The following is a 21787-nucleotide window of genomic DNA, read 5'->3' on the forward strand; positions in this document are numbered from 1 at the left end:
CCTGATCATGGCCCACTGGCGTGGGGAAAAAAAAAACAAGCTCCCCTGACCCTGTCCTGGTGCCATAGTCGCACAGGTACTCATTGATGGCCCTCTGCTGCGTGCGCAGCTGCTGCAGCATGGCCAACATTAAGTTCCACCTGGTAGGCATGTCACAGATTAGTCGGTTCTTGGGCAGGTTAAACTCCTTTTGGAGGTCCGCCAGCCGAGCACTGGCATTATATGACCGGCAGAAATGCACACAGACTTTCCTGGCCTGTCTCAGGACATCCTGTAAGCCCGGGTACCTGCCCAAGAACTGCTGCACCACCAAGTTAAGGACGTGAGCCAAACAGGGCACATGGGTCATTTGTCCCTGTCGGAGGGCAGAGAGGAGGTTGGTTCCATTGTCACAAACCACCATTCCTGTCTTAAGTTAGCGTGGCGTCAACCACCTCTGAACCTGCCCCTGCAGAGCTGACAGAACCTCTGCCCCAGTGTGGCTCCTGTCCCCCAAGCACACCAGCTCAAGCACCGCATGGCATCTTTTTGCCTGCGTACTTGTGTAACCCTTGAACGCCTACGGAGCACCGCTGGTTCCAAAGACAAAGCACAGGAAGAGGCCATAGAGGAAGAAGAAGAGGAGGGGGTGGAGGAGAGAGGTGTGTCACAATCATTAGTAGTGGCATTTTGGAGGCGTGGTGGCGGAACAACCTCCAACACTACTGCACCTTGTCTTGCATCCTTCCCAGCTGCCAGCAGAGTCACCCAATGCGCGGTGAAACTTAGGTAACGTCCCTGTCCATGCCTGCTGGACCATGAGTCAGCGGTAATATGCACCTTACGTCCAGCGAGGCATGGACATTGCCTTCCACATGCCGGTAGAGAGCTGGAATCGCCTTCCGTGAGAAAAAAAGTGGCGTTTGGGTACCTGCCACTGAGGAACCGCACATTTCACAAACTCACGGAAGGGGGTAGAGTCTACCAACTGAAAAGGCAGCAGTTGAAGTGCTAGCAATTTTGCCAAGCTAGCATTCAACCACTGGGCATGTGGATGGCTGGGAGCGAACTTCTTTCGGCGGTGCACCAGCTGGGGCAGGGAAATTTGCCTGGTACAATCTGACGTCGGTATACCGAAAGCAGATTGCCCACAAGTACTTGGCTGTGACACACCTAATTCTACACCTTTATTCCTCTCAGTGCAGGTCTCAGAGAGGACTGAAGGTGTAGTGGGGTTGGAGATCTTAGCTGATGAGGAGCAAGGAGAGGTCCACTTTGTTCTTTGGTGTGGGTCTTTTAGATACGCTTGCCAATGAACTGCATGGCAGGTCAACATATGTCTGGTCAGGCATGTGGTGCCCAAGCGGGAGATGTTTTGGCCACGCGAGATACGCTGGAGACATATGTTGCAAATAGCAGCGGTGTGATCTGATGCACTCGTCTCAAAAAAGGCCCACACCAAAGAACTTTTTGAATAACGCAGCGCCCTGCACATGCGGAGCTTTGGGGTGTGATGCAGTCAGTGTGCTGCCCTTAGGCTGGCCCCTGGAGGGCATCCTGCCTCGTTGGTGATGTGCCTCCTCCTCTCTCCTATCAGGCACCCACGTTGAGTCAGTGACCTCATCATCCCCTCCCTCCTCATCACTGGAGCAAACCTGGCAGTATGCTGCAGCAGGGGGAGCATGACTGCCAGATTGCTGTCCTTCTTGGGCACCCCCTCTGTCCGTGCTCACGTTACTGCCTTCATCTAGTTCAGTATCATCATCAGAGCCTTCCAAACGCTGGGCATCCTCCTGGAGCATGTACCCAAAACTGTGGTCAAACAGTTCGAGGGACTCCTCAGGAGGACATGGTGGGGCTAGGGAAGGAGTCACTGATGCCATTGAGCCGAGGGAAGAGGACGCGTTGGCAGCTGCTTTGCCAGACAAAGAACCCTGAGCATGGGTGAGAGAGGATGAGGAGGAGGAGGACAGCTTGGTCATCCACTCGACCAAGTCTTCCGCATGTTGCGGCTCAACACGGCCAGCTGCCGAAAAAAAGGCCAATCGTGTCCCACGGCCACGTGCTGATGAGGATGCACCGTCTCCACGACCAGCACTGTTGCCTCTAGACACAGAGCCTGCTTGCCCTCTTTTATTGGCTTGTGACTGTCTGCCTCTTCTTGTTGGCCTTCCAGACATACTAATGGCCTGTAGCTGCACTAAGCTGGGATATATATATATATACTGCCTGCCTGTAGTATGAGAACACCACCAACCTTCTACAGGTAGCTTTAGCTAAACACTGTGCAGAGCTCACAAAAAATAACTTGTAGCTTATTTAGCTGCCTGCGGTAGTGATAGGATCAGGAAAACACCACCAACCTTCTACAGGTAGCTTTAGGTGAACGCTGTGCAGAACTCGCAAAAAATAACTTGTAGTTTTAGCTGAACATTGTGAGGAGGACGCACTACACTAACTTGTAGCTTTAGCTTTACACTGTGCAGAGGTCGCACTACACTAACTTGTAGTTTTAGCTGAACACTGTGAGGAGGACGCACTACACTAACTTGTAGCTTTAGCTGAACACTGTGAGGAGGACGCACTACCCTAACTTGTAGTTTAGCTGAACACTGTGCAGAGGTCACACTAAACTAACTTGTAACTTTAACTGAACACTGTGAGGAGGACGCACTACACTAACTGTAAATAGTCTAGCTGCCTGACTGTGGCACTAATAGGATCAAAAGAACACCAGCAATTTTCTCCAGGTAGCTGTAAATACTGTAACAAGACAAGCCTGCCTGTCAGTAGGATGATAACAGGAACGGATCTATTTAAACTGAATACAGTATGTATATGTATATGTATGGCGCTGTGATTGGTCAAGCATGCGGGTCATAGTGCATGCTTGGCCAATCATCATCCAGCAATGCACTGCAATGCCGCAGTGAATTATGGGCCGTGACGCGCCACACGAATGAGTGAGTGAGAATGAGGCTTGGAGTGTTAGCATAGCAGGAATAAGGAAGAAAAGAGATAGAAGATTGTAGGAAAAACAGTGTGGGGGAAGATGTGGACACCCTAGATGAGGTACTGGAAAGATCTTACAGACAATGCTTTATGAAGTATAGCAACCCACAGCAACATCCCACTTCAGTTAAAAGCGCTGGAAGGAACCCCTGGGATTATCTCCCTAATACTGGAGTCCCCGTCACTGCAGATCAACCGTTTGGCGAGGAGATCGGTAGGACAGCTTAAGGAATCCATTGTGAGATATTTCTGGGCTACTAAGCCTGTTTTGACCCCCCTGAGTAAGGGCGGTCGCAGGCTCTCTGGTAAGCCTCCAACTTTACCATCTGGTGGTGGGCTGCACTAGCAGTGGATCATGTAACCCCGCACCCTGCAGTAGCTTTTCTGTGGATTTATTTTTCACTTATGACACCTATGAACTTTATTTTGCACTTCTGAACTTTATTTTCACTATTTTGTACTTGCGTTTATTTTTCTTGCATACACCCCTTTGGGGTATGGATTTACACCAGTTAATATATTTCTAATTTCACTATTTTATTTTTATCTATATTTATTTTTATTTTATGACCGGATAACTTCAGGTCACGATATAATAATTTACATGTTTATATAACGTATATGTTCCCTATATTACTAGTCCAGCGATACACTGTCTTTTTTGATACATTTTTCATGTGCCCGTGTATTGGGGTTGTGGTGTTTTAGCTGCAGGATTTCCTTTACGGTGTTTTATTTTTAATATTATCATCATTTTTGTTTAGCACCTAGCGCAATTTCTTTTTTATATTTTTTTTTGGATACTAATGGCCTGTAGCTGCACTAAGCTGGGATAGATATATATATACTGCAGCTAGCAAAATCAACTGCCTGCCTGTAGTATGAGACCACCACCAACCTTCTACAGGTAGCTTTAGCTGAACACTGTGCAGAGCTCGCAAAAAGATAACTTGTAGTTTTAGCTGAACATTGTGAGGAGGACGCACTACACTAACTTGTAGCTTTAGCTGAACACTGTGCAGAGGTCGCACTACACTAACTTGTAGTTTTAGCTGAACACTGAGGAACGCTGGGCAAAGAGGGAGGCCACAGTCTGCCATTCCTGTGGTGTGGAAGGAAACTGTGGAGTAAAAAAAAAAAAAATAGTCTTTTTGCACATAAACATGGGAAGCAGATTAGACACAAACATTCTTGGCCAACATCAAGGTACCATTTATTTATGGGAATTTTTAAAGACCAAAGTATAAGGTACACGTATCAGATTCCCCCTCCCCCCTCTCATGGGCCATTTCTAACATTATAGCGGGGGGGGGGGGGACACTCTTGGACAGGTAACCCTCTCCACTTCATTGAGAGATGAATGCCTATATAATGTGTATTACTTTGAACAGACCCTCCTTAGTTACACTATTGACAGCCCACTGGACAGGTAAGAAGTGTCATAATACAAAGATATAAATACACATTGTACACATTTTAGCACATTTGGAAATTCTGCTATTACCTATCAAGATAATAATAGTATACAGAAACTTGAAACAGTACCATTTGAAAGTATACAGGCAGGCCCTTGCACTACATGCTTTGGGGAATTCATCCATAAATCTGAGCACAAAAGAGATGGGTATAGTGTGTATGGGTTTGGCAAAGTCAGCAGATAGATGATTGAGGATTGATAGAGAATTGGTATCAGCTGACTTAACAGTTGGGGGGAGGGAGGGTTCAAAGTGATTTGGGGACCCCCCAAAAAAAGCCTCTGGCACTCTGCCTGAATTTGAAGCACCAATCACATTTCTAAACATTTTAGGGGTGTTTGGGGTAAAGCACTACCATGGAGCTGATAAAATACATTGTTAAGTGACTACATTAGGTGAATATAGGGCCAGGAGAGCATGCTGTGGAGGTAAGTGAAGGCAAATATGTATGAAGGACAACAAAAATAATTACATAAAAATCCAGCATGCATGAGCACAAAGGGGACATTCACAGCATATTACAATCATGGTAATTAGGGAATGAGGAAAGAAATACAATATATTAGCAAACATTATATACAATAAAATGTGATATTAAAGGATAAAAATCTTACCTTAATATACTCCTTCTGCAGGACCTGTATGATGGCAGAACAGGTCTCTGGGATAATGATCCCCAGAGCCTGGGGGGGAGATGCTTGTTGAGAACTTCAAGTCCTGCAGGCTTCTCCCCATCGCCAAGTACCGCAGAGTGGTGACGAGCCTCTGCTCCGGAGTGATGGCTTGCCTCATGCAGGTATCATGCCTGCTAATATAGGGGGTCAGCAAAGCCAACAAACGGTGAAATACGGGTTCCGTCATCCTGAGAAAGTTCCTGAAATCAGGATTATTCTCACGGATCTCACAGAGCAAAGGCATATGAGAGAACTGGTCACGCTGAAGCAACCAATTCTTGGTCCATGAACTCCTCCCCACCCTGTTCATGGACTGGACTTGTGTCAAGGTCAGGACCCCAACACCAGGCCCCCGCACAGCATGAACTCTACGAGGAGTATGTATACGCATCATGGCTAGAAAACGGTCGGCTGCTCAGAACAAAGTAACAGAACGCACTGAAGAACAGCAAGGCCTGTGAAGAGCGACCTAAAAAACAGTAACGAGCGGACAAGATCGCACTGAATAGTACAATGCGAACTGACTGCACACACTGAAGAGCAGATACAAACCCACAAGCACAAACTGAACAGCAGAAAACGATCTGAAAACCACGAGTCTGAAAAAGCGCAAATCATCTCTCACCAAACTTTTACTAACACGAGATTAGCAAAAGGAGCCCAAAGGGTGCCGCGCTTGTTTCTGAAATGGCCTTTTCTAGTCTCGTCGTACGTGGTGTACGTCACCGCGTTCTTAGCGAGCGGAAATTCCGACAACTTTGTGCGACCGTGTGTACGCAAAACAAGTTTGAGCCAACATCCATCGGAAAAAATCCATGGATTTTGTTGTCGGAATGTCCGATCAGTGTCCGATCGTGTGTACGGGGCATAAGGGGATTGATTCCCCAGGCACAATATTTAAAGAAATGTTTCATTTTTATTGCTGCACTTTAAGCATAATTAAAATCACTGTTCCTGAAAAACAACTGTTTTTAAAAAAAAAATTTTATTGCATCATGTCCCACAGGGTGGTACCCAGACACCCATACCCCTTTTATGGCCAAATACCTGCATATAAGCCTTCAAAATGGGCACTTTTGATTTTTCCTGTTCGGCTAGACTTCAATAGGGTTCACCGATCGGGTTAGAATATTTCCCCTGTATGGGAGTTCTGATGCGAACTGAACAGGGGGGTGTTTGGCCCATCTCTATTGAAGAAGAGTTTGGACATTGATACAACGCTGAAAGCTTCTACCGTGGGAACCTGAAATGTTACAGATAATCCCTATATGATGTTGTTTTTTCAGATTCAGATTTCCTATCGCAACTGAACTGTAGTTACAATCAAGCCATTGCAATTACCTCTAGAAACTTTGATCCTTCTTCAGATCAATGGTAAATAGTTTCTTCATGTAAGGTGGATTGTGTAGCTAAAAACATTATATGCAGATAAGAGTACTCTGGACACTTTTCAAAACTGTTTTGCAATGAAATCAATACAACTTACCATACTTACAAGTCAGTTGCTGGATAAACCTGTATAAATCAACAAAACCTGGTCTTTATACAACGACTTTACAGCCACTCCCACTATACCATCCAAATCTGAAATCATACTCAGTGGTCAACTTGGAGGGATACTACATCAGAATATTTCTATTTAGTTCACTTTTGCGCACCTGGTTGCCCTTTGTGCGATATAGGCGGTTGTTGCATGATGAGCAATGTATGGATGGCTAATAGGTGTGTACAATTATAGAAAACTGCAGTACTTGTGGTTATATACTGTGATCTGTCTCAACATACCCACAAAGACTGCTGCCAAATCATGATATTTCATATCCAACACATCTTATTTTTAATGTTTTTAAGTGTTTCCCATCTGGTCTGTGTTAAGAGAAATGTGAATAAAGATTTGTATATTTTTTAAATATATATTTGTAAATATAATTGCCCTTCAGGGGATAACACTACTAGGGAATGATTATATTAAATAGCATTTAATACAGAGTCTGGGACAAATTCATAGACCACATAGGAAAACAAACTCAGTCCAATCAATTCAGGTGCAAAGCAAAATTTAAGTTTTCTTCAAAGTGGCCTGGATATGAATCTATGGGACAATACTTTGAGAGTTCATAGTTTGACCGTGTCAGCATTCTCAGCAACCAGATAGGCTCTTCATCCAATTGTAATTATAACACGTATATGATGAGTACACCTTAATAGGAGAGCTTTGTAACATTGTGGGATTTGAATGTTGTTTTTTAAGATACCAACTATAGCACCCTCCTAGTTAGGTTGCTAATAGGTTTAGGTAAATTTAGTTTTGGGCTCCTCTGTAGAGTGGAGCAGGATTGGATTTTGGTTGTTCTGGGTTCTGCTGGTTGCAGGTTCAACCAGGGCCGATGCTACCACTAGGCAGAGTAGGCAGTCGCCTAGGGCGCAATACCCCCTAGGGCGCAGCCATGGCCTCTGTCCCCCTGAATCTCAAGGCAAGTGTGAGCTCGCCCCTGTCCCGGGAACACATCTGCATGCCTCCAATCCCCCAATGTGTCCCACTGAGCGCCCCGCAGTTCCCTCTCTTCACAGAGTAAAATCTCACAGCGCCGCTCCGGGACTTCTTTGCTCCAGCCTGTCCCTCTGGAGCGGCGCTGTGTGTGCAGGGGAGGGGCGGGGCTTGGTGGAGATCGGAGCATCAAGGAGGTGCAGCGTCTGTTAGCTGACCTCCAGGCCGGTGGGGGCACTAAAGCAATATTGCCCGCCCAGAGCTGAGGAGAGCCTGGATGTGATCATCGATGAAGCAGAGGTAAGGAGGAGGATGGATCCTCCCTATCTACATATAGTTATGTGTGGGGGTAGTGCAGGAAATAGGAGTCGGGTAGGTCAGTGTATGTGTGTCAGGTAGGTGGGTCAGTGTGTGTGTAATGGTCAGGTAGGTCAGTGTATGTGTCAGGTAGGTGGGTCAGTGTGTGTGTGTCAAATAGGTGGGTCAGTGTGCATGTGTGTGTAATGGACAGGTAGGTCAGTGTATGTGTGTCAGGTAGGTAGGTCAGTGTGTGTGTCAGGTAGGTGGGTGTGTGTGTGTGTCAGGTAGGTATGTCAGTGTATGTGTAATGGTCAGGTAGGTGGGTCAGTGTGTGTGTAATGGTCAGGTAGGTCAGTGTATGTGTCAGGTAGGTAGGTCAGTGTATGTGTCAGGTAGGTGGGTCAGTGTGTGTGTAATGGTCAGGTAGGTCAGTGTATGTGTCAGGTAGGTAGGTCAGTGTATGTGTCAGGTAGGTGGGTCAGTGTATGTGTAATGGTCAGGTAGGTCAGTGTGTGTGTGTAATGGTCAGGTAGGTCAGTGTGTGTAATGATCAAGTGGGTCAGATATGTAGGTCAGTGTGTGTGTGATGGTCAGGTAGGTCAGTGTATGTGTCAGGTAGGTGGGTCAGTGTATGTGTCAGGTCGGTTAGTGTATGTGTCAGGTAGGTAGGTCAGTGTGTGTGTGTGTGTATGTGTGTGTGTGTGTGTGTAATGGTCAGGTAGGTCAGTGTGTGTGTAATGATCAAGTGGGTCACATATTGCAAAGGGGGTGAAGTCATGGGTGGAGCGGCAAAATGAGGTTTGCCTAGGGTGTCAAAAATTCTTGCACCAGCCCTGGGCTCAACTACTTCTCATGCAGCCATAGCCAATCCCTGTTCAAAGGTAGACTGAGGTCTATCTTGAAGAAGTTACCTACTACTAGAGTGTGTCATCTGCAGGGACATTGCTACATGGCAAAAAGACCAGGGGCTTCAGCCTGAAGTCTGAGCTCAGCACCGGGGAGGGGGGGCGTTACCTACCTGACACGCACTGACCTACCTGATGCGCACTGACCTACTTGACACACACTGACATGCAATGACCTACCTGACCAGACTTCAGGTGACATGACCTCCTCCTGCAGTTCAGCTGTAGTGTGCGCCGCGCTCATCACAGTAGAGTAGACAGTGGACAGCAGGCACTCCAGGCAGCCAGAACCATGACAGGACAGGAGAGGAGAGGAGAGGAGAGCTGCCCGCCCGAGTGGAGATCTTCTCACAGTGATGCGGCGCAGTGGCGGCCGCATTGTTATTACTGCCTTCTGGAGCCTGCAGCACCTATGATGGATGTCACACATCCCGTGGTCCCGATCTTGGACCAGTGGGACATCCATCATAGGCACTGCAGGCTCCAGAAGGCGGGACCTGCTATGTCACTTGGCCGCGCTCGGGGTCAGATCGGTCCCCGCGCTGGCTCGGGGCTAATAATAGAATTGGCAATGCCAGAGACCCAGGCCTTTTTGGGGACCAACTCGGGGCTCCACCCCCCCTCCGCCCCCCCTCCTGTTGCCACTGGTCATCTGTTAAAGTGTGCACTAGATTTGAAGTATCCCAAGGCTCATCCTATACTCTAAGTTCTTCAGGCAATAAACCCTAAAAAGATACTTTCTGCCTGGTTATTGCATGGCGAGACTGAAAACTGCTGTGTGCCTGGCTGCTATGCATCCAGTAAGGAATATAACCTGGGACAAACAGCGAGACTGGTTTGGGGTCTGCACTACACAACATTTGGAACTTAAACCTGAAAACAGCATCTTTTATGGCTATAACATCTAGTCTTATGCCCCGTACACACGGTCGGATTTTCCGATGGAAAATGTCCGATCGGAGCATGTTGTCAGAAATTCCGAGCCTGTGTGGGCTCCATCGGACATTTTCCATCGGATTTTCCGACACACAAAGTTGGAGAGCAGGAGATAAAATTTTCCGACAACAAAATCCGTTGTCGGAAATTCCGATCATGTGTACACAAATCCGACGGACAAAGTGCCACGCATGCTCAGAATAAATAAAGAGATGAAAGCTATTGGCCACTGCCCCGTTTATAGTCCCTACGTACGTGTTTTACGTCACCGCGTTTAGAACGATCGGATTTTCCGACAACTTTGTGTGACCGTGTGTATGCAAGACAAGTTTGAGCCAACATCCGTCGGAAAAAATCCTAGGATTTTGTTGTCGGAATGTCCGAACAAAGTCCGACTGTGTGTACAGGGCATAAGAGTTTCTGAAGCACAGACGCTAGGCCATAGAGCTTTGCCTATTTTTTTTTGTTCTTGTTGAAAAATGTGATCTTTATTAAATCATCACACATGGAAGATTATATAGAACATACTGTTTACAAGATGGCAAATACAAGTACATGTGAAGGAAGAATCTCCCAATAGTTCAACACGATACAGTACAATGGACAGTGTAGTACAATATTGCAATCACTAACAAAGAGGTTGACTCCTAAACAAGGTATCCATGTCAACTGAGTACAAATAACAGTTAGTGGAACAGGAGCATAGGTGTGATAAGGTCAATTGAATTTTACCAATAGAAGGTATGTGGCTTATTAATAAAGGACCCTTTTATTAGGCAACCATAACGTAAGGCAAAGCAGTACAAAAGTTGGTCCATTATTCTTCATGTGGCAAAAAACACATATTCCAAAGTAACCAAGATGTTGCTTACGACTGCAACCATCTATTCCACATTTTGTTGTATTTGGACAGTCAGCCTCTATGGACATAGATAAACTGCTTATAAGGAAATGTATTTAATTTTCTAGCTAGGAATGGAGTTTCATATTTAATACATTTTTGTGAACTTATCCATATCGGGATTAGAATAATGTTCAAGCAGACACGGCTCAGGGTCTAGGGTCAGTGGGGAGCCCATGGTGTCTTGCAAAAATGTCACCACCTGTGCCCAGAACTCCTGACTAATATGACAGACCCATAGCAGATGATAAAATGTGCCCAAGGAAAGTTCTGATCCTGAAGTATGTCGTAGGTACCGAAAAATTTGTGGTTGGGTAAAGAGAATTCCTCCTTCAAGAGGCCAAATATTTTGAGGCTACAAGAGGACATGGTGCAAGAAATATATACCTTTGGATGCCCAAATATCCACATTGGGAATAGATAGAAGCTCAGGTAGGTACAGTATTTATTGTGCCAGAGGAGTGAAATCATGATATTCTGGGAGATTCAGTTTGTAGAGGCTAAGTCCCATATCCTTTTGTACGGATGGGCGAACAGTTCGGCCCGAGCCTGTTTGACCGGTCGCCAAACACCCGAATTTGCAGAGTGTTCGCCGGGTGTTTGCCCCAACAAACACTCTGCAATGCACTGAGCTCTGCACAGTGCATTCTATGCCCTGATTGGGCAAAGCTTTGTCATGGCGCAGTGTAAGCTGGTTGTTAAGGAGCGGGGCTGCAGGGTCCATAACAAACGATGAGTCGGGGAAACCCATTGACAGCTGAATTTAAAAAAAGTGCTGTTAACACAACAAAGAAAAAAATGGCGTGGAATCCCCCCCCTCCCAGTCCATACCAGGCCCTTCATGTGAATGCGTATCAGTTACATTGTACCCCTACACATTCACCAAAAAAGTGTCAAAAGAGTAAAAATAACAGTAGACAGTTTGGGACAAGTCCTTTATTAAAAAAAAAATTGTCTCCATGCCTCTTATCAGTTTGGTTGCCCTTCTCTGCACTTTCTCCAGTTCCTCGATATCCTTTTTGAGAACTGGTGCCCAAAACTGAACTGCATATTCCAAATGAGGTCTTATTAATGATTTGTACAGGGGCAAAATGATATCTCTCTTTCTCGAGTCCATAACTCTCTTAATGCAAGAAAGGACTTTGCTTGCTTTGGAAACCGCAGCTTGGCATTGCATGCTATTATTGAGCTTATGATCTACCAAAACTCGCAGATCCTTCTCCACTATGGATTTCCCCAGTTGTACTCCCTGTAGTATGTATGGTGCATGCATATTCTTAGCCCCCAAGTGCATAACTTTACATTTATAAACATTAAACCTCATCTGCCACATATTTGCCTAAATTAGACAGTGCATTGAGGTTGGCTTGTAAATTGGAGACATCCTGTAAGGACGTTATTCCACTGCATAGTTTGGTGTCATCTGCAAAGACTGAAATGGTACTTTTAATCCCAGACCCTATATTATTTATAAAGGTATTAAAAAGTAAAGTTCCCAACACTGAACCTTGGGGTTCACCATTGATGACCTTAGACCATTCAGAGTTAGAATCATTAAGGACTACTCTCTGAATTCTGTCTTTTATCCAGTTTTCTATCCATTTACAAACTGATATTTCCAAACCTGTAGACTTTGCCTTACACATTAGCCGTGTGTGGGGAACTGTGTCAAACGCTTTTGCAAAATCCAAGTATACCACGTCCACAGCCACCCCTCTGTTCAAGGTTTTACTTACCTCTTCATAAAAAGAAATCAGATTTGTTTGACAACTTCTGTCTTTCGTGAACCCATGCTATATGATGCTTAAAATATTTTTTTTTCCAGCAAGATCTCATCTATGTGGTCTTTTAATAAAATCCCCAGTATCTTCCCAACAATAGAAGTTAAACTAACAGGTTTATAGTTACTTGGTAAAGACTTTGATCCCTTTTTAAATATAGGCACCACATTGGCCCCACGCCAAACCAGTGGTACCATTCCCGTCATTAATGAGTCCCTAAAAATTAGATACAATGGCTTTGAAATGACAGAGCTCAATTCTTTTAGGATCTGTGGGTGGATGCCATCTGGTCCAGGTGCTTTATCAACCTTTATTCTGTCTAAATATTTCTGGACCATATCCCTTTTGAGCCAGTGTGGATCATTTGGGGCTGTGTCAATACCATCCCCATTATGGACATGAGCTCCCCCATGCTCCTTTGTATACACAGAACTGAAGAATGTATTTAATAAATTAGTCTTCTCTTTGTCCCCAGTCACCCAATCTAGATTATTTTGTAAAGGGCCTACATGCTCAGACCTGACCTTTTTACTATTATTATATTTGAAGAATTTTTTGGGGTTTGTCACATCATTTGCAATCTGTCGTTCGTTTTGAATTTTTGCATCCTTGATTTCTTTTTTACATATTCTGTTATATTTTTTGTAACATTTAAACAAACGACAATAGTGTTCCTTCATTTTTATATTTTTTAAAAGCTCTTTTCACTTTGGCCATGAGCCACATAGGTTTTATTTTTAGCCTTTTAAACGTATTGCCCGTGGGAATATCCTTTGCAGTGAGTTCACAAACAGTCTTTTTGAAGAATTCCCATTTCTGCTCTGTGTTTATCAATGTCAATATTCCCTCCCAGTCTAAGCCCTGGAGAGTAGCCCTCATCCTTGGAAAATTTGCTCTCTTAAAGTTAAGTGTTTTTATCTTTCCCGTATGTGTTTTTTGCTTACAGCTAACATCAAATGAAATCATGTCATGGTCACTGCTACCCAGATGTTACTTTATATGAACATTAGTAATAAGGTCTGCATGGTTTGAGATTACCAGGTCCAACAGAGCATCAATCCTAGTTGGGGCCTCAATAAACTGGACCATAAAATTGTCCTGTAATAGATTAAAAATGTTTGCCCTTTAACTGATCCAGCAGTGCCACTACTCAAGTCAATTTCCGGGTAGTTAAAATCCCCCATTATTATCACCGTCCCAGCCCTTGCAGCCCCTTCCATCTGTGCAAAGAGCTGAGTCTCCATCTCCTCATTAACATTGGGTGGTCTATAATAAACTCCAATGATTAACTTAACTATGCACATCTATATGCAGTTCCACCCATAATGCTTCATCCACATCACACTCTCCATCAATTGAGTCCTCATTCATACTCTGTTTGAGATCACTTCTCACATAGAGACAGACCCCGCCACCTTTCCTTTTTACACGGTCTCTCCGAACGTGTGCATAGCCAGGAATTGTATTAGCCCAGTCATGTGAGGAATGAAGCCAAGTTTCAGCAATACCGATTACATCATAGCTCTCCTCGTGCACCAGAGCTTCCAACTCACCTATTTTTGCCTGGCAGACTTCTGGCATTTGTGAACAAACACTTGAATGCATTATTACATTTTGCTCTGGTGTTTTGCATATCTTTTTTTGTAGTACAAATGGCACTATAATTTCCAATGGTTGTTTGCAACATGGGAACTTTTGTGTCACTTGCCATAACCCTCCCCCCATCTATCCCCATTGCACCCCCCATAAAATCCAGCATTAGCAGGGAGCCAGACAGACAGTGATATGAGAAGCAGCACAGTGATGGTCTTGTCTGTCTGTCACTCTGCTCCTTCCTTGTATCACCACATGAACATGTGCTGCTTTTTCCTCTCACACTCCAGTCCTGTAATACAGAGACTGCAAGAGGCGGAACACAGGTTGGGTTTAGGTACTTACACTGTTTGCATTTAAAATGATTACAGAGCTCTGATAGTCTGAGTCTTTTATATCTGCTGTAATAGTGGGAGTCCCTGTCTCTGGGAAAAAGGGATTAAAAGGGACACAGAGTTTGCATATCTGAGGATTGCAGAGCTACAGAGCGTAGGTTTGAAAAGGAGAGGACTGCTCTGGCAGCTTTCTCCGGATCTTACAATTTCCAGATGGGGCTGTGTAGTTTGGAGATCCCTCAGAGTCTTGGGTGGGAAGGGATCTCCAACCCTGTATCTGGCTCTTGTGGATAGCCAGCAGGGTGTGTGCCCAGGTGCACACAGCCCATATAATGAGGGACTGGTGAGAGAAGGAAGGTGGAGTGTGAGCAGCTTGCTGCTGCTGTTTGAAGACAAACCTGTGTCTGGAGAGTGGTCTGCCCTGTGGGAGACTGTAGCCCGTGTAAGGGGGTATTCTTTGCCCAGGGACTGGGAAAGGCTGGCCAGCCTTAAGAGTCGGAAGACAACGGAAGCCAGTGAGTCCAGAGGGCTGGAAAGAATTAACTCTGTTGAGAGCAAGCAGAGGAACTGCTGACAAGAGAGAGCCAGGTAGCTTGGTATGTTTTCAATTATGAGTGCTTAATGAAGTTAAACCCCTGCATGGGATTTCTGGATGGACTTTTGTTTTGTTTTTTTCCCTTTAATAAATGTGGGCCACAAGGCCCTTAACTATAAATGCCTGTCTGATGTGGACTCACTGCACAAAAACGCATCTATCCACTTGAGCTAAACACCCCACTATCACACTGCCTAGAACTCAGTTTTAATATATATATATATATATATATATATATATATATATATATATATATATATATATATTAATATTAATATATATATTACATTATAGAAAATTACTATTACCTTTCTCTTTTTATATGCATAAATATTTATCTTATTCATCCAGTCAATGAGACTCAGCTGATCACAGATCGGAGTAGGGGGGCGATTCCAGCTCATTACCACGTGATCAGCTGTCAGCCAATGGTGGCTGATCACGTAATGTAAACAGAAGCAAGTAATAGGCTTTTCTTCCTCACGCTGACAGCTTGAGGAGAAAATAAAAGCTGATTACCGGCTTCTGTAAACGGGACATCAGTCACTCACACAGAGAGGCACTGCCGCCTCATCAGTGCCCACCAGTGCCCACTAGTACTATAAGTACTGCAAAGCAGTGCCCACTAGTGCCACCTATAAGTGTCCACCAGTGCTGCCAATCAGTGCCCACTGTTTTTGCATCACCAGTGCCACCTATCGGTGTTGCCTATCAGTGTCACCTACGAGTGTATCAGTGCCACCTATCAGTGCCCACCAGTGCAGCCTCATCAGCGCACATCAATAAAGGAGAAAAATTACCTGTTTGCAAAATTTTATAACAAACTATGAAACCCCAGTAGTGATTAAAAAGAAAGCTCTATTGTGTGAAAAAAAATGATAAAAATGTCATATGGGTACAGTGTTGCATGACCACGCAATTGTCATTCAAAGTGCAACAGCGCTGAAAGCTGAAAATTGGCCTGGGCAGGAAGGGGGTTTAAGTTCCCAGTAAGCAAGTGGTTAAATGAGCAATTACAGTAAGTACAAGATCTCTGTACTTTTCTCTTCTACATGTTAATGGGCCAATACCAGCTGCTTATGAAAAACAAGCCTGCTAGGATTATTTACACCTCCCTTATCAAAGGGCCAAAAGCGACCACCAAAAAAACGTACCCCTATTGACTTCAACACATTTGAAATCTTTTGTCTGCATTGGTGACACCCAAGCTGATGTCTATCAGAAAAACTAGAGAGCTGGAACTGCTCAACTCCAAGGAGAGACTTATCCAAGTTCTAAATATAAGTTACAGATTGAGCTATTGAAGTAGAAGTTCAATCAAATACTCTATAAACTTCAACCTGCTCCCACCTCCATTCTAAGCCCTATATTAACTACCCTGTAAAGGAAAGATGTCTATATGTACCTATTCTGAAGGTGCTCTGGTCCAGTCACATGATCTCCCTAGCAGCCGGCTTCCGTGGAGAGGAGAGATCGCCGACAATGGCTGCAATGCCTGGGTGGAGACATCACCCATAGGCTTCACGTTAGAGGAAAATGGTCTGGTTGGTCACATTAAGGGCTCCCAGAGCCGGCTTCAGTGTATTGGAGGGACAACCGACTAAGGATACCCCATAGTAAGCCTATAGGTTACGAGTAATCACCGTTCAAGGTTGGTCTCCACCTGTACCACCTCCACTGCATACTACCAGGTGCTGGCCCTATTCGTTGTGGGCTTCACAGTACAGGAAAAGGATCTGGTCGGCCACACATCCAATAAAATCACCTTAATTTAGATATATTCCGAATAGACACTCCACAATGTACAATCGAGGGAAAATTGCACACCAGCTAGTGCTATTTTCCCTCAATTGTACATTGTGGAGTGTCTATTTCAGAATATGTCTAAATTAAGAGGATTTTATCAGATGTGTGGCCAACCAGACCCTTTTCCTCTACTGTGAAGCCTGTAATGCACAGCACCTGATAGTGTGCAGTAGAGGTGGTACAGGTGGAGACCGACCTTGAGCGGTGATTACTCTTCACCCATAGGCTTACTATGGGGCATCCGTAGTCGGTTCGGACCAGAGGGCCCTCAGAATAGGCAAGCATAGACATCCTTCCTTTGCAGAGTAGTTAGTATATGGCTTTAGAATGGGGGTGAGAGCAGAGTTAAGTTTAGAATTTGACTGGACTTCTACTTTAAACAATGTGAATAGGCTTTTTCTGCACAGTAGATAAGAAGAGCTGGAATAAAAACATTATAAAGAGCTGAAAGCTCCATCTGCTGGATGAAAACAAAGATTTTAACTTTTCAAATACAATATTTTAAAGTTACCTGACTAAAAACATGAAATAAAAAAGTTTGTATTTTAAACAAATTAGAAAGGGGACAAATCACCTCATTCCTTCTAACTCAGCTGCGGCTGATGATGTATGCGACCAATCATATGCTCCAGTACGGTCATGTAGCCATCTGCTCAATTCCATGATACATTTCTCTTGGAATTTTAATAGGACTATTTTTTTGATGGAATTGGAGGCGGAATAAAGAAGGTGAATGAAGGAACCAATGCTGATGTCAATCAAAAATTTACCATCAACTCGACCTGGAGGAATATTAGAGATTCAGATCTTATCTTACCCGAAACTAATTTCGCTGCCAAAAAAGAGATTTCACACTTTTATAACATTTGGCATTCAATGACAGTGCTAGATGAAAATAGCTTTAAAAAAATTGTTCCCAACCAATATATAATATGGCTCTGGGATTTCTAGGCCAGCCACCATTATATGTCACATTATCGAGAGAGAGAGAGAGAGAGAGAGAGAGAGAGAGAATGAATGAGAATAAAGGGGTCAGAGGGCCATTTGCAGAGAAACAGTCACTTTGCTCTACATCTGTTCTGATCGTTTAGGCTCCAACTTCAAAATTGTGTGATTTCCACTGCGACTTTACAGTGTGACTTGATGCAACTTTTATGCCACGTTGGACGAGTGCAACTTTGTTGCACCTTTGGCTTAGACCATGTGACTGCGTGTACTCTTCAAAGTCGCACATACATGTATATGATGCAGGTGCAATTTTCATGCGACTTTTGAGGGTTTACATTGAAGTCTATGGGCCTCAGGTTGCATGAAAATCTGACCAAAGTAGTACGAGAACTACTTTAAAGTCGCTGTGACTTTAAGGCCTCATGCACACAGGGTGTTAAAAAGAACAAGCTGAAAAGCCAGTACCGACATCAGGAAAAACGCGCTTTTACAAGTGTTTTGCATTGGCGTTAGTGGTGTTAATGCACACAGAGTTCCTTTTTACATCACAGTTTTCAGGATTCCCCCTTACATGCTGCGTTAGCGTTTAGCAGCGTTTCTCTGCCCTCTTCTATTTTCTACTCCCAAATCCAATTACTACAGCTTAAAAACACTTGATGCGGCTTAATGCTGTATACAGCATTACCATGCATTTAGCCACGTCAGGCGTTTTTACAGCTGTAATGCTGCTGTTCAAGAACGCGTTGGCCCTGGGGTTTTTTGCAGCTTGAAAATGCCTATGCCACTAAAAGCTCCTAAAAGCCTACGTGGACACATAGAATAACATGGAAAGACATTTTAAATCTGTAAAAAAAAAAAAAAAATGCATGACGCTCCTAAAAAGCAGCAGGAATAACACCCTGTGTGCATGAGTCTTAAGTCGCACAAATATGAACGGTAATTATTGGAAAACATGGGGTGCAACTTGGCATGTGACTTTGGAGTCCAAAGTTGCATGACAAGTTGTACAAGTGTAAACTGGGCCTTAAAGATAGAAAACAAATATGATAATGTTTGTGAATTGACCTTTTGCAAGCAAATAAATAAAAAGCGATAATATAATGACTAATGCCGCATACATACGGTCTGACTTTCTGACGGGAAATGTTCGATGTGAGCTTGTTGTCGAAAAGTCAGATCATGTGTACACAAGTCCGTCGCACAAAAGCTCACACATGCTTGGAATCAAGCAGAAGGAGCCGCACTAGGTATTGAACTTCCTTTTTCTTGGCTCGTCGTACGTCTTGTCACCACGTTCTCATGTTCGGAATTTCCGACAACATTTGTGTGACCGTGTGTGTATGCAAGACAAGTTTGAGCCAACATCCTTCGGAAAAAAATCCATGGTTTTATTGTCGGAAATTCCGATCGTGTGTACGCAGCATAAGAGTGATATAATGTGGTACCAGTTTATGATTTTGTTTTACAATAATCTTCTTTGGATCAGGCTGCCACTGTTGACCTCTCCACCTCAAGTTGGAGTTCTCCATCCCTTCATCGTGCCATTGGATGAAGTAAATGGACAGAGGCTTAATCTTGAAGTTGTTGTTTGCCTCCCATGGAAGTGGCACCCAAGACAGCTTTTCACAATAAAATGTTTTTTAAAACCCGCTGGAGAAGTTTCTAAAAATTATTTCTAGAACCCAACCTTGATTGGTACTGGTCTAAACTCTTATCCTGGACTTGCTTACTTCAGGAACATTAATTACCCAAAAGTAGACTTCATTCAACCAATTATACTAAATCAGAGGGAGATTGGTTGCGCCAGAGGAAACACATTTTTTTCTGTTGATCTTTGTTATTTATTTACAAATTAAATTTAATCTCATGTACATCAGTGATATAAAATATCAATCAAACCAATTTCTATTGCAGGTCGTAACAGAACAAAATGTGGAAGAGCCCATAGTGAGGTGAATCATTTTTTTATAGAAACAGCGTGATTTTTTTAGTAAGAAATAAAGCATTCTGTCTCTACCAGAAATAGCAAGCTGTGAGGACAGGGCTATGGGGACTCCTATGTATGTTAGTGATACTCAGGGCTGCTGATAGGCCAGTACAACTGGCCCTGTTGTACCAGGCCCGGCCAGCAGGGGGGCCTGAGCAACCTGAACAGTTAAGTAATTAATGTTAAAAAAAGAAAAAAATCCTCCGGCCATGACTGATCAGAGTCCCCCCACCAACACCCGATCCCCCAACCCCCACCACCATTTACTTTTTTTTTGCCATCTTACTGCCGACTAGGTGGTGGCAGGGGAGGGACTATTTCTTATATTTCGGGCACGCAAGAATGCCTCTTCCGCTCCCGCACCTCATCCTGGCTCAAGTCACAGCCAGCGCATCCTCCATAATGCCGTCCCCCTGGCGCCGCAGAGTGACTCCTCTCTCTCCACGAGAGAGAATTAGCAGTGAGGCGAAGCAGCTGGCATCGGCATCGCATCTGACTGTAATAGTTTGTGGACAGTCCAGGCAGCAGCAGGATCAGGGAAGAAGTGACTCCTTGGGCCCGGCTAACAATTACACAGGTGTGTACTTGCTTGGGGGTGGGGGTTTAAGATCTACTACTACTACTACTGCAGCAGCATCTATACATTATTGCTTTTGCATGATGGGTGGCACTGTCTGCAGCACAATATGGCATGGGTGGCACTGTCAGCAGGTAGAACATGTGTTATGGCATTAGCATCATGGGTGGCACTGTCTGCAGCACAATATGGCATTGGTGGCACTGTCTGCAGGTAGCACATGCATTATGGCCCATAAAGCATGTGCTGCCTGCAGAGACAGTGCCACCCATGCCGCCAATGCTGTAATATGCTGTAGACAATGCCACCCATGACGCTAATGCCATAATGCATGTGCTGCCTGCAGAGACAGTGCCACCCATGCTGCCAATTGCATTATGCCATTGGCGGCATGGGTGGCACTGTCTGCAGCACAATATTGCATTGGCCATATTGACTTTGTTTCAAGGCAGGGTCTGGGGAGGGGCAGGGGCAGGGCCAAAGGAGGGACCAGGGGCGGGACCAGGGATGGAGCTGTAGGGGGCCCCATCAGGTAGGCTGTACAGGACCCCATGATTTCTATCAGCGGCCCTGGTGATACTCATAAGCCTCGTACACATGATCAGATTTTTGGCAGGGAATTGTGTGATGAAAGACTGTTGGCCTAAAATCTGACCGTTAGTACGCACCATTAGACAATGGTTATCCAACTTTCCACCAACAAATGTTGGATGGCAGGCTAGTAAATTTTCGCTGTGACAATGGTCTGTTGTCAGATTTTCATATTGTCTTTACACAAGTCCGTCACCCAAAAGTCCAAAGTACAAAACACGCATTCTTGGAATCAATGCTCACCAAACACGACATTAGCAGAAGGTGCCCAAAAGGTGGCGCTCAAGAGCTGAAATTCCACGTAGTACATCATTACGTTCGTGTTTGTTGGCCGACAATTGTGTGCCGTTAGTTTGCAAGACAAGTTCACGGCACACGCCCTTCAGACAAAAGTCTGACGCTCTGTTGTCCAACAATCCGATCGTGTGTACGAGGCTTTAGATTTATTAACAACATTAGTCTTTTTTGTTAAAAACATTAATATAAGCTGTACATACCTGTGCTGAACTGATAGTGAAGCATCTCCATTGGAAATTTTAAAAAATCCTCTGCAAAGACCATATCCTCCTTATTAGAGAAATATAAATCCAGAAAACTTCTGGAATCCATTCCATGTACATGATAGAGTTTATATGTTGTGGAATCCATCGTCCTGCAATGCTGAATTTCCCCTCTTTGATTTCTGCTTTCAACTAAGCTTTAATGTTTGAGTTCTATTTATATTCTTTTGAAATAAGGTGGTTACATTTTATTGTAATATAATCATAAATATATTTATAAAGCAGTCATGGGAATAGTGCTGACTGAGGTATGATTGCCATCTAAGTTTGCAAAGGTTTAAACACTTTAAGACCAGGCTTTTTTTTACATTTGTTGTTTTCAAGTAAAAATCTGTATTTTTTGC

General features: G+C 44.2%; 1 protein-coding gene across 1 annotated transcript in view; it reads right to left on the reverse strand.

The window, feature by feature from the left end:
* LOC141111251 (indolethylamine N-methyltransferase-like) overlaps positions 1-21571 on the reverse strand; it is a 76194-nt gene extending 54623 nt beyond the window's left edge. The window contains exons 1-2 of the mRNA XM_073603393.1: positions 21381-21571; positions 17355-17562 (exon numbers count right to left, since the gene is read on the reverse strand). Coding sequence (XP_073459494.1) covers positions 17355-17562; positions 21381-21531 — 359 coding nt within the window. The 5' untranslated portion in view covers positions 21532-21571. The remainder of the gene's footprint in view (positions 1-17354; positions 17563-21380) is intronic.
* Positions 21572-21787: the final 216 nt, after the last annotated feature.

Source organism: Aquarana catesbeiana, linkage group LG10, assembly GCF_042186555.1.
Source record: "Aquarana catesbeiana isolate 2022-GZ linkage group LG10, ASM4218655v1, whole genome shotgun sequence".
Classification (NCBI taxonomy): Eukaryota; Metazoa; Chordata; class Amphibia; order Anura; family Ranidae; genus Aquarana; species Aquarana catesbeiana.